The sequence below is a fragment of the Dipodomys spectabilis genome, unplaced genomic scaffold, assembly GCF_019054845.1.
Source record: "Dipodomys spectabilis isolate Male_0828 unplaced genomic scaffold, ASM1905484v1 ptg000175l, whole genome shotgun sequence".
Classification (NCBI taxonomy): Eukaryota; Metazoa; Chordata; class Mammalia; order Rodentia; family Heteromyidae; genus Dipodomys; species Dipodomys spectabilis.
In genome coordinates, this window is record NW_024870852.1 from 3,618,982 (window position 1) to 3,632,500 (window position 13,519).

General features: G+C 41.7%; 1 protein-coding gene across 2 annotated transcripts in view; it reads right to left on the bottom strand.

The window, feature by feature from the left end:
* The window catches only part of Plcb1 (phospholipase C beta 1), a 631,005-nt gene that overhangs the window by 101,136 nt on the left and 516,350 nt on the right, over positions 1-13,519 (bottom strand). For both annotated transcript variants that reach the window (XM_042694512.1, XM_042694513.1), the window contains exons 24-27: positions 8,005-8,137; positions 5,711-5,764; positions 2,329-2,548; positions 1,311-1,491 (exon numbers count right to left, since the gene is read on the bottom strand). In XM_042694512.1, the coding sequence (XP_042550446.1) occupies positions 1,311-1,491; positions 2,329-2,548; positions 5,711-5,764; positions 8,005-8,137 (588 nt within the window). The remainder of the gene's footprint in view (positions 1-1,310; positions 1,492-2,328; positions 2,549-5,710; positions 5,765-8,004; positions 8,138-13,519) is intronic.

Genomic DNA, 13,519 nt, shown 5'->3' on the forward strand with positions numbered 1-13,519 from the left:
ACATTCCCAGCCCTTATTTCATTATCTTTAAGTCACTGTACAAAGGAGTTTCAATTCAAGATGTCAATGTTGAATGCCAATGAATCTTGATCAGTGTCAAGATATGTGGTATTCACAAGCTGACTATAAAAAGTCGGATGGAAGGTTTTATAATTTTGTCATTGTTGATCTTAAAAGGCCTAATGATACAAAAAAAAGTACAAATTTACTTTCAGCGTTTTTCTTTTCAATTTTTTTAGGGGGGTGCACTGGACTGGGGATTAAGCTTAGGGTCTTGGTTTTACTGAACAAGTGTGTGTGTCACTGTGTCCCAATTTTGTCCTTTCCCCTTAAAACAGGATAACAGGCATGCACCAGTGTCCAGCCATTGGTTGAGATGTAGACTTCAGACATTTTATTAGCAGGCTGGCCTTGAAGCATGATTCTCCCATCTCTACTTCCCAAGTAGGTAAAATTACAGGCTTGGGCAACCATGCCCAGCTCAGTCCCTCCCTCTGTCCCTCCCTCTGTCCCTCCCTCCGTCCCTCCCTCCCTCCCTCCCTTCCTTCTTTCCTTCCTTCTTCCCTACCTCTGTCCCTCCTTCCCTTCTTCCCTCCCTCCCTCCCTCCCTTCTTCCCTCTCTCCCTCCCTCCCTTCCTCCCTCCCTTCTTCCCTTCCTTCCTTCCTTCCTTCCTTCCTTCCTTCCTTCCTTCCTTCCTTCCTTCCTTCCTTCCTTCCTTCCTTCCTTCCTGCCTGCCTGCCTTCCTGCCTGCCTGCCTGCCTGCCTGCCTTTCCTTCCTTCCTTTCTTTCTTTTTCTTTCTCTCTTTTTCTGTTCCTGGGGGCTCAAACTTAGGGCCTGAGCACTGTCTCTATATTTGTTGCTCAAGACTAGGTCTCTACTACTTGAGCCACAGCTCCACTTGCAGCTTTTTGGTGGTTAATTGGAGATACGAGTCTTACAGACTTTTCTGCCCAGGCTGGTTTTGAACCATGATACTCCTGGGTAGGATCTTAACTTCATTAAAATTCCAAAGATTCCCCTAACACTATTTAAATCTAAATTTAAGTTTGTGCAAACGAAAACACATACTATAATATAATCTATAATTATAATCTATAATCTACAAATTATAATTGGGGAAAGGAGCCAAGTAAGCATGCTAGAATGATAGGACTTATAAAATATTGTATAGTATAGTCCCTGTACCCTCACAGATGAGCTTCATTTATGTTGCCCTAGTTTCCTATAGGAGACCCACTAGCATCAGATATTTGCTTTGGCAAAGGGGGTTGCAGCCACACAAGCATAAATCACATATCTTGGGCTTACCAACTTAATATGCTCCCGCTTCTGGTATTTTTCACTATAATACTGTTCTTGCCGAAGATTAAGCAGCTGCTGTTGCTGTTTGTCTTTCAAGTCTATTAACTTTTGGGTCATTTCTGCATCCAGAGCAGCTAGGTCTTGTTCTATGGCAGAGGAGCCATGGTCAGGGCTACTGGGCTCAGATCTGAAAAGACAAAAAAGAGCTTAAGGGTGAACCAATTCAGCAGAGAAACCCAATGGACACCATTTTGGAAATGAACTATAGAATTTCAGGGAGAGGTAAGTCAGGAAGTGAAGACTGGGAGAAAATGAGGGAATGGGTTACATTTCAAAAAGAAATGCGCTCATTACCTGACAGGTAACTGCAACCCTTCTGTACACCACCTTTGAGGTAACATTAGAAATAGGGAAAAAATATGCGAGTGGTCACGAGTACAAGAAAGGCTCATGCCTGTAATCCTGGTTACTCAGGAGGCTGAGATCTGAGGATTCTAGTTCAAAGCCAGCCCAGTAAGGAAAGTCCCTGAGACAATCATCTCCAATTCATTATCAAAAGAGCTGGATGTGGAATTGTGGCTCATGTGGTAGAATGTTAGCCTTGAGCAAAAAAAAGACAGTTCCCAGGGCCTGAGTTCAAGGCCTAGGACACATGCACAGAGAGAAAGAGAGAGAGAGAGAGAGAGAGAGAGAGAGAGAGAGAGAAAGAGAGAGACTATGAATCTATTTGCCAGAGCTCTGTCTACAAACTAGATTACGCTTGTACATAAATATTTTTCTAAGCTTGTACATAAAATTTTAAGGCAGGAATATTGCTTGAGCCTAGGAATTTGAAAGAAGCCTGGGTGACATAGCAAGATCCCATTACTTTAAAAAAAAAAAAAAAGGAAAAAAATAAAGAAAGAAATTTGGCCTTCAAGCAAAAGGGATAGTTAAGGTCCCCAAATAGGGAATAACATGGCCCAAAACCTTGACAGTCCATGGAAATGACTTTCTTCCTCATGCTATAAAATAAACAACTCACTTTTTCTTGCTATCCTTTTTAGCAGTCTTTTCCAAAGTTGCTCTTCTTCTCAAGTAGTCATTCTGAATTTCATTATATTTTGTAGTGTGTTCTTTGATCAGGTCAGTGGTTTTCTTGTGGTGTCTCTTTACTAGGTCTTTCATTTCCTTGTAGTGCTTCTTTTGAAGTTTTACAAATGATTTCTGTTGCTTTAGCTCTTCAATAGTCTGCGCTTCCACTTCTGCAACAGATGAGCATAAGAGCTAAGGGGCAGGAAAGTGTGGGCCGGGAGAGCATTGGGGACCGGCTTGGAGAGAAATACCTGTCTCAGTCTCATCTCCACTAACAAACACCTTAAGAGCAGAGCCTTGATGTCCAGCTTATCTGGGTTCTTGTCTTGCTCTATCCCTTGCCAACTTTACAACTGTGTTACTTAACTTCTTGCGTACTCACTTTCTTCCATAGTATATATATATATATATATATTTTAATCTTAAAGTTTGGGTTCTCTAAACACAGCCCAAAATGTGCATTCAGGTGAATGTGATCTCCTGAGGGTAGGAAAGAGAAGGAGGGAGATGAGACTGGAGCATTTACTAAACCAGAGGCTATGTCAAACAGAGCCTGCCTGCTACCTGACCCCAGGTGAGCCCTGTAGTATGAACTATGAATGGTCAGAAGGATTGATCTCCTCTTAAGGCAAGAATATCAGCTCATTGCATTTTTGCAGTGCAATGTGGGGGTGCTCTAGTCTTCTTGGGAGGATCTTCCTATAGGCTCTGATCAGTTTTGCAGAGAAAGAGAAGCCATGAGCTGTTAGGAGCCAGCCCTCATCACAGCTGGGAGAAAAGGGCACATCAGATGTACAGGGAATTTGGGAAGAGCCCCAACACATCTGCTTTAAGGATTATAACACTTTTGTACTACTTTACAGGGTTGTTAGGATGGTGCCATAAAAGAATTCATGGAAGCCGGGTGCCGGTGGCTCACACCTGTAATCCTAGCTACTCTGGCTGAGATCTGAGGATCATGGTTCAAAGCTAGCCCAGGCAGAAAAGTCCTTAAGACTCTGATCTCCAATAAACACTAGAAAACCGGAAGTTGTGCTGTGGCTCAAGAGGTAGAGCACTTGCCTTGAGCTGAAGAGCTGAGGAATAGTGCCCAGGCCCAGAGTTCAAGCCCCACGACCGACAAAAAAAAAAAAAAGAGAATTCATGGAAAGTGCTTAATAGTTTTGGGCTCTGTGCTTGAGGAGGCTTAACAAATAATTATGTAGGTTCTACAATGACCTCTCTCAGGGGTAGCATTCACAGTATGGCTTGTGCATTTATCTACACAATATATGGTAGCTAGTATCCAGGGAGAGGAACCACTAATCTAGATTTCATGAAGACATCAGAAGGGTTATCAACAACTTCTGTGATACTTTATCCAATGTTGAGAGAATGTTGACTATGACAGAGCCTGCACTTGAAACATTCTGAATCTCGCTAACCTCTTGCCTCAGTTCTAGAATGTGCTTTTCAGAAGTCAATACAAATCTGATCATCAGTGAGCTACTCCAAGTTCTCAGTGTCCTGCTTATCACCACATGGATGGTGAGATAGCTTTTAACGGGCGGGGTTTTAACTTCAATGAATTCTCCTTTACTTGTACCCAGATTAACTCAGGGTTCACGTGTTTTCATTCTTTGGTCTAAACTTTCTGCCTCTGGGAGCAAAAATAAACATCGCCACAAACATTTAGAACTGTCAAGAGATTTAGAAATAATAAATGCTATGAATAATGATAAAGCTGAATACAAAATGAGATGCTTTAGTGGGTAAACATTGAATCAGAAGAATAAAGTAGGTTACTAAATGCTAAGGTCTTTAAGGAATTGCAGTATGCTTTCTTTCTCTGTCCTGTGTTGATTCTCTTGATATGCAATTTTTTTGGGGGGGGGAAATCATGGAGAAAAACTAAGTACATTTATTTCATGGTTTACCCCAGGCATAAACTGACTCAAGGTAGTATTGTAAGTTATTATATTAAGAAGTTAGAGTCCTAAGGATTTGGGGTTTCTGATTCACTTTTACTTCTATAAAAATAGCTTGTAGTACATATTTTTTTTTAAGAAACAGGATTCTATATGTCCCAACCAATGATTAAAAGAAAAAAAAACTACCTTTTCTTTTTTAACCTTTTTTTTTTTCTCATTTCTCTTAGTGTTTGGTTCCATGTATTTCATATGTAAGATTCTCAATATGTGGAAGGGAAAGGGAATCACAGAAACAACAGAACAAAGGATGAACCAATGCAACTATGTGGGGTAAGAACCTTACAACTGGGGGGCTGGGAAGGTGGCTCAGTGGTAGAGCGCTTGCCTTGCATGCCTGAGGCCCTGGGTTCGATTCCTCAGCACCACATAAGAAAAAAGAAAAGATCCAGAAGTGGTGCTGTGGCTCAAGTGGTAGAGCGCTAGCCTTGCATGCCTGAGGCCCTGGGTTTGATTCCTCAGCACCACATAAGCAAAAAGAAAAAAAGCCGGAAATGGCGCTGTGGCTCAAGTGGTAGAGCTCTAGCCTTGAGCTGAAGAGCTGAGGGACAGCGCCCAGGCCCAGAGTTCAGGCCCCATGACTGGACCCCCCGCCCCCCCAAAAAAGAACCTTACAACTGGGGGGGAGGGGTAAGTGGAAGATAATGAGGGATGGGGTAAATGATTAAAAACAAATGTACTCACTACCTTACTTATGTAACTGTAACTCTCTGCTCATCACCTTTTCAATAAAATAACTACATAACACACTTCTTTCAAACAAAAGTGTGTAGTAAAATTCCATTCCTGAGAATATATTGTAAGTGTAAAGGTAATGTGTATTCATATAAAAACACAAACATTACTCATCAATAAATCACCAAAGATCATTACAGCTGCTCCGATTCCTTCAGTCAGTACGGTCACATTTTTTCGTGGGTGGCACTTGGAATTTGATCTCAGGGTCATGTACTCTTTCTTGGATTGCTTGTTCACAGCTGGTTTTCTACTATGACTTGAGCCAGACTTCCATCCTTTCTCTCTGTTGGTTGTTTTGGAGGTGGAGTCTTAGATTTTTCCACCAATGCTGGCTTTGAACAGCAATCCTCCGGGTTGCAGCCATCTGAGTAGCTAGGATTATAGCCAGTGCCTAGCTAAAACTATTATTTTTAACTTGTAGAGTCCTATCTAACACTTTAAGTTACTTCCCTGTGATTCCATCACATAATGGGGCCTAAACTAGGGTTAAATATATGTAGATTCTTTCAAAAAAGAGATATTAACAACCTATTTTTCAGAGATAAGGGAGATATCCTCTCTTTTTTTGTTCTTCATTTGTCAAACTCTGGGGGTGGTGGTGAGGGGTAAGGAAAAGGGAATATTTACCTGTTAAGACACTCTGAATAAGATCTTCTGTTTTGGCAGGTGCCTTTACAGAACCTGAAACAAAAAGACAAAATAAATATCTTTCTTTAACTTTTAAAATAGTGCTCTTCCTGTAGAAAGAAATGCTTGGGCCTTGGAGGTCGGGGGGTAGCTCATGCATGAGGCCCTGAGTTACATCTACCGTAACCCCTTAAGTACACACACACACTTATACACACATATATACACATTCACAGATACACACACAGACTGCCAATGTCACATTGACAGATTGTGAAAGTAGATGTGTAACAAAATGATCCTTAGGAGTCTTCATTTGTAACTTTAAGATAATCCTTCTTAAGTGCGTAATTACATGCCTACATAACCTGGGAGAGAGAGTAGTGTCTACTTGAACCAAAACTACATTCACTTTAGGAAATGCTGCTGCCACCTTTTGACAACCCTGGGAATGACAAACACAATCTTTTAAAATCAAATGCTGACCACCAGGCAGTAAGAATATTTTTTTGCAGCAAGACTCACCAGTGGAGTCCAACATCAGTGGGCAAAAAGCATACAGAGATTTGGGAAGATAAAGAGGAGATTGATTCAGTCCCCAAGAATCTCTCCCAAGGTATATAAAATATCATAACTTCTGGTAGAGAAATCATCAAATGATGGGACATCACCAGCCATGGAGGAGGGGGTGCTGACATCACTCATCTCTGACAGAATGCCTGGAGGGGAGAGGGCCTCAGCCTCACACTACCTACAAGGACATGTGGCAGAACACCTGGTCAGAATTCCTGAGAGCATTCAAGCTACAAAACCTAGGAAAATCCGAGGTACTATCATACATAAAAGGAAACTACCAATCCATGACAAGTGACTTCACTGTGGGGTCTGAGGTGGGGTGTGGAACAATGGAAAGTTCATCAGTAGAAGCAGATGTGGATCACACAAGCTCGCTCTTCAGCTCAGAGCATCCTGCCAGCATTGACTTCCTGGTTTGAAGGTGACACCAAGATCTTAGTAGATGTGAACTTCAGGAGAAGGCCAGAGCTTTTGCTTTGTAAGAGAAGAATTTTTGTGGTCTGTGAGGCAAATTATTCTAAGGTTAAAAATCAGCGTTAGAATTCCAAATTCTCTTCCTCTTCTGGAATCACACAACTATATTTATTTATTAGTGTATTTAAGTGACTTTTTTATATCTCAGAGGTACATAAGAAGTTTTCACTTGATGTATAACAGTCCTTTTTTAAAGACTATTAGACACCAAGTGCAAACATCTTGTTTGTGGTTAGTTATCTTACAGGAGTTGATTCCAATATTCTTCTAAAAAGTAAAGCATCAATTTGTACGCATCTGATAAAAATTCAATATGACTTGTTCCTGTTAAAATATCATCTCTACATGAGAAATACCCTCCCATCCTCTATGACAACAAGAAGAAGGGAATCAGGAAGTCACATCTTCTCTGGAAAAAATTCTCTATTCTTGATTATCCAATTCAACAGGAGTTACCAAGCACATGGCATTCTTCAACTGTACATGTGATGTACAGAAGCAGCATAAGCTGAAGCTCATCCAGAAGCCTAGGACACAGACATAAAGAGGCAGGACACACACGGGAGGTAATCACACCCATGAGTACAAGATTATCAAACTGTTCAGAGCGATCAAAGGATTTTTCTGAGAAATGTAGGCCTTAGGTTGGAGTGTGCCAGTTCAAAGCCAGAGTTTTGGTATTTTGAGAAGCTGAGTCTAACCTGAGTTCACTCCCCACTTGCTCTGTGGCCCCTCAGGAAGTAATGATGAAGATAACAGAATCTTACCTACAGAGGACTGGAATGAGAGGGAAACAAACTCACCCCTGACAAGAGCCCAACAGAGTGCCCAGGGCACAGAGACACTCAAGGCAACTAAAGACTATGCTGGAGTAAGAAGGAGAGGAGCTGTTGGCAGACAGAGAGTTGGTGAAGTAGGACTAAGAGCATAGTTCTAAATTTCTAGAAGAACTCTCCACAACCCTCACCAGCAGATGAATCATAACTCACTACGAGGTAACAATACAGGAAACCTGAATGGGCTCTAAGTTGTCAACGAAGGGGGATGAGTACTCAGATCTCCACCTTGGCGTTCGTTCATCCATCCATCCATTCACTCACCATTAAGCATGTATATACCACTTTCTGCTCTAGGGGCGTTAGCTAAGAAAGTCATACCCTTCAGAGAGCCCACCTTCAGAGATAGGTGCACAAGCAGCTGGAGACTCCTGATGCAGGGCCAGTGGTTCTTTCCCCATTGCTTACCGGGAGCTGGTTGGCTGTGCAGAGCCTGGGAGGGTGGCTTGGGTGTCAAGGATGTGGTGTGATTCACACCATTTTCTGCTGGTGTGGTCCTGGTTTCACTTGGAGCCTCTGATGGCATTTCCCCAGGATCAGCCTACAACGATAAAGATGCTATCATTTCCTGCATTTCTTAGTGGTCTTTCATTGCCTTCCTAAAACAACAAGGCATCGTTACAACTCATTCAAGCTTGAAGCAGCAAAATTTAAAATACTCTAGAAAGCGAGATCAATGTGTCATGGTGTTGAGAATCACAAGGATGGTAGGTGAATTATATTGAAGTTCTGATTTTAACTCCAACATGTCGGTAGCCTTCGGAGGTACCCTCCTAGGTGCCTTTGGGACTGACGAGGTGATTTGCTTTAGTGAGAAAGTAGCAAACTCCATGCAATCAATGAGGATGATAGGCTTTGTGGAAGCGACCTGGCCCTCCTGGCCAGGACATCCTAGGCCAGTCATCCCCGGAGGTCCCCTGGATATGGGTGAGCCAGCCAAGACAGGCTGAGCCTGGTAGAAATCAGCAAGAACTGCTCAGTTGAACAAAGATCTTGGGGTGGAGAGGTGTTTGTGGGAGGGGGTAAGAATTAGCTCATGTTGCAAGTCTCTAAATTTGGGGACTGTTTGGTTTACAACAATAACTAATTGATGTGGTGGGTGAGAATGAAGATTTTGGTGCTAGACTTGCCTAGGTTCAAATTTTGCCCCTGACATTCATTATCAGTGAAATGTTGGGCAAATCATTGTGCTCTGCTTCTTCTTTGTAGCTAAGAATATGTGTGGACTCACAATCTTGTCAGGCTTCTTAGAGCACTAAATAAGTTGAGTGTTATAAAGATTTATAGATAAATGCAATGCACAAAACATTACCAACAAACAAGAATGCATCAACACTTAAGAAATCTTCACTCCACCCACTTCACTCCATATTCTTGGTCCAAGCGAGCATTTAATAAATGCTTGCTGAATAAATGTGGTCCTTATGAAATAACTGCTGCAGTAATTACATATTATTTCAATGATGCTTTTTGATACTCAAATGCTTTGCAGCTCTTTATGAGAATTGCCTTCCAAGTCTGTAGCAGGTTTTAAGTGTATCCCAGTGTTCTGCATTCATGAAAGACACCAGGAGAGAAGTATTTTTCCAGAAACCATTTGGAGTGCAACACTGACACTTTGGTATGTCATTACTGATAGAAAATTGATATATTTTGTAAAAGGGAAGGTGAAATGGAAGAAAGTGGCTTTCTTTCACATTTTTTCCTCACTTCCTCCTTCCCTCCCTCTCTCCCTTGCCTTCCCTTCACTCTTCTCTTCCTGCCTCCTTTTCTCCTGTCTTTCTTCCACCTTTTTGCCAGTCGTGGGTATTGAACTCTGGGTGTGAAGGCTGTCCCTGCACTCTGCAGCTCAAAGCTAGTGCTCTACCTGCCCAGGCTGGCTTTGAACAGTGATCCTCAAATCTCAGCATCCTGAGTAGTTAGGGTTACAGGTGTGAGCCACTGACGCCTGGCTTCTTCTACCTTTTTCCATTCCTGTTCTTCCTCCCTTCTCCTTTCCTCCATCCTTCTTTTCTTCCTTCCATTTACTTTCTTTTACACTTTATTTTAAAAAACTCACAGTTTTCCTATTTCTACTTTTCATATGCTGGGACCACAGATATGCACTACCATGCTTGTCTTCACAAGTGTCTTTTAATCCATGCCCTCAAACATCTTTAACATATGTGCTTCAATCTATCTTGAGCAATAGTAGCACTTAAGACAACAAACAAGCCTTGATTATATTCCAGAAGAGATGATCCCTAGTGCAAATGGCTAAATAGGAAACAGAGGCATTATTACCTTCATAGAAGGTAATAATGAATGGGTTCCTTTGAGCATCTAGAAGTAGTGTCTTAGAGAACTCAGATTTTTTTTTGTTTTCCCAAATGATCCTCTTGGAAGTGGAGGTATGGCTCAAGTGGTATAGCATCAACCTTCAGAAAAAAAAAAAGCCATTCTAAACTCAGACTAAGGGGAAGAGAAATCTCTGCTAATGGAGTACAAGTGAGACAAAGCCCCACCACTCTTCCAAATGTGTGTGTGTGTGTGTGTGTGTGTGTGTGTGTGTGTGTGTGTGTGTGTCTGTGTCTGTGTGTTTGTGTGTGTGGTGTGTGTGCTGGTCCACAGGACTGAACTCAGTACCTGGGTGCTGTCCCAGAGTGCTTCTGCTCAAGGCTAGTGCTCTACAACTTGAGCCACAGCTCCACTTCCTGCATCTACCACAACCCTGTCCCCTCCCCTGCCCTGCTTTGGTAGTTTATTGGTGATAGCAGAATCTTAAGGTCTTTCTTGCCACCAGCACCAGGCTGCAAAGATTTATTTTGTTTTTTTAAGGAGATATATTTTGTGTAAACATGGGCATTGCTTTTGTGGTTGCAGTGGAGGATGATCAGCAAGGATTGGCAATGGATTTTCAGGGACCTTTTGGAGAAGTTCAGAACTTTGAGGTCCTACGTGGAGAAGCAGCATGGGCCGCAGGCAAGGCAAGCAGGTCTACTAGCCAACTGTCCATTAACAGGCAGTTAATGGGAACTATGGAGACAAGCGAATTGGGCAGGATTTAATGCAACAGGGTAACCGGAGCCACATACGGAGTGGGAGAGAGCTCCTTTAATTGAGTGGATGCTTAGCTTCGGACTATTTCTGCTCAAATTTGGAAAATAGCCAGAAAATTACATTTTCCCCCTTCTGAACTCTCCCAATCTCATATCCCTAAAAGACCAGATAAAGCACATCTTGAGACACTAGGGCCAGACACTGCCTGTCTGTTCCCTTGGCTTACAGGAATTGCCTGGAATCTTGAGACTGTGCTCAGGTGAGAAATGAATCCTCAGAAATGCTGAGGTCTGGCGAGGCTGCCAGTGTTGTGGGCTGAGGGCCAGCTAGCTCACAGTTCTCCATTCCTTACCTGCCCTTCCGGCTGTACACACATTGAAAAGAAGGTGGGTGAGGAATTTAGGGTTGGTTGTAACTCTTGTCAAAGCCTCTTGCCATTTTTCAGGAGACCAATGTTCCATGTGAGTGTAGTGAGAATCTATGATGACAAACTACCAGGCATTTCTGCTCAAGGCACCACTTGCAAACTTGAACTGACTAGGCTTACCTAATGGAAATAGATGAGAAAAGTAGCAGTGGATCACTGCAGGCTGTGGGACAGGTGTTTCTTTTCTTCTTTTCTTTATTTTATTTTATTCAGTCTTGGGGCTTGAACTCTGGTTCTAGGCACTGTCTTTGAAGTTCTTTTGCTCAAGCCTAGTACACTACCATTTGAGCCACAGCGCCACTTCTGGCTTTTTTTTAAAAATAGTTCATTGGAGATAAGAGGATAAGAGTCGCAAGGACTTTCTCGCCCAGGTTGGCTTTGAACCACAATCCTCAGATCTGAGCCTCCTGAGTAGCTAGAATTATAGGCATGTGTCAGTGCCCAGCTCAGGTGGTTTTTATTCTCACACCCTTACAAAGCAAAGCAACTGGGCGTGTTACTGAACATCTTTTCTAAGGACTTCATTGGAAAGTGAAGTAGCATTCTAAGGCATTTATCCAAAAAAGTCAAGTCAGGACATAGTAAAGACATTGGCACATCCATGTTCATTGCTGCACTAGTCACCATAGCCAAGTTGTGGTAACAGCCCAAATACTCTTCAATGGACAAATGATATGAACATAATATCACAGTGGAATTTTACTCATACATCAGGAAGAAGGCTATGATGTCAGTTGCAGGGAAATAGATGGACCTGGAAAAAATTATTAAGTGAAGTTAGAGAGTCAAAGGACACCTGTTTTCTCTCGTAGGTGGAAATGAGATCTAAATTAGAAAAATATATGTAAATGTATGCATATTCATATGTATATATGGTATATGCAGGGGAGAATTCCAGTAGTGTAACGTCTTTGAACAACTCACTATGGTTAGTTCCAGGAAGCTGGAATATGTGTTGTTGGGAGGGGAGTGTGACCAAAGAGAGTAGGAGACAAGACAAATGGAGAGCGTAAGAGTGGATGACTGTATCGTCTGTACAGACGATATAGTCATGCTATTCGAGGCACCTATGTGAAAGCAGAAGCAAGTAAGCTGAGGGGCTAGGTAGGGTGGGAGAGATGGGGGAGGGTGATCAAGATGCATTATACTGATAACTGATATGTTAAATGGATCAAGAAAATGTGGTACATACACACAATGGAAGTCTATGCCTCCATCAGAAAGAATGACATTGCCCCATTTGTGAGGAAGTGGAAAGACTTGGAAAAAATTATATGAAGTGAAGTAAGCCAGGACCAAAGAAACATAGGTCCCATGGTTTCCCTTATTTGTAATAAGTAGTATATATCTGAGACAAGCAGAAATGGTCAGTTAAGTTGATGTTAGGTGAAATGAACCCCAAGATAAGGACTCAAATGGTTTTTCTTTCTTGCTATTGTTTCTAACATATTTATAAGATGATTTCTTTGTTGCTTTGTATGTCCCTCCACCATGGTATAACCCTTGTTTTCACTGTATTTGATGTTGGTATAATTTGTGGAGGGGAAGGGAAAAAACAAATTGTTTAAATAGGGATACAGGTGGACCCATTGCAACAATGAAATGTACAAGTAGTTATGTCGAAAAACAAACTTTACAACTTTGGCACGGGGGGGCGGATGGGGGGGTAGATGGGAGGGCAGGGATGGGAAGGGGAAACAAAGGAGGAGGCAACAATGCTTGATAAGAAATGCACTCATTACCTTGCTCATGTCATTGTAACCCCTCTGCGGTATTTTCACAATAAAAAAAAGAAAATGCCAAAAAAGTTGAAATGCCTTTGTACAACCTCATAAGACTAATAAGAAATCAACATCTATAGAAAATTTTTGAAAAAACTGTGATGTGGGGCAGAGTTCACTCAGGGGACAGCAGAACTTGTATTAGGACATATGTTATGGTCTTAAGTCTAAATGTCAAGAGCAGCTTTTACTCTGTATGTGGAAAATGGCAGCTTCAAGAGCCATAAGAGTAACGTAGCTGAGACACAAAGACAAACAAATGTGATAATAATTGTTAAGGCAGGAAAAGGCACTCATCTAGGGCAAGTTAAGTTAAAAAAAAAAAAAAGATTCAATACAAGGGTTGAAAACTGAAGTTTGTTTTTTTTAATAGGACTTTAGCCTTTGACATGATTGCAAAATTAAGCATTTTCCATCAGATAGATACGTGATCCAAAAGCAATACCTTGTCCCACTCAAAAGAATCATCAAAAGCAATCCTTATGACTCTCCCAAGGTTTTCCTCAAATACCTGCTTTGATGAATTTCAGTAAAAAGTACAGCCTTTCCGAGGTTACTATAAATTATGATCAAAACAAAAGAATTGCAAATTTGTCTTATAGAAGGAACCTAAAAGCCTTAGAATCCAGTTAAATAAATATCAAGGGAAGAAGGTTGAGAAGAGAGGAAGTCTTTC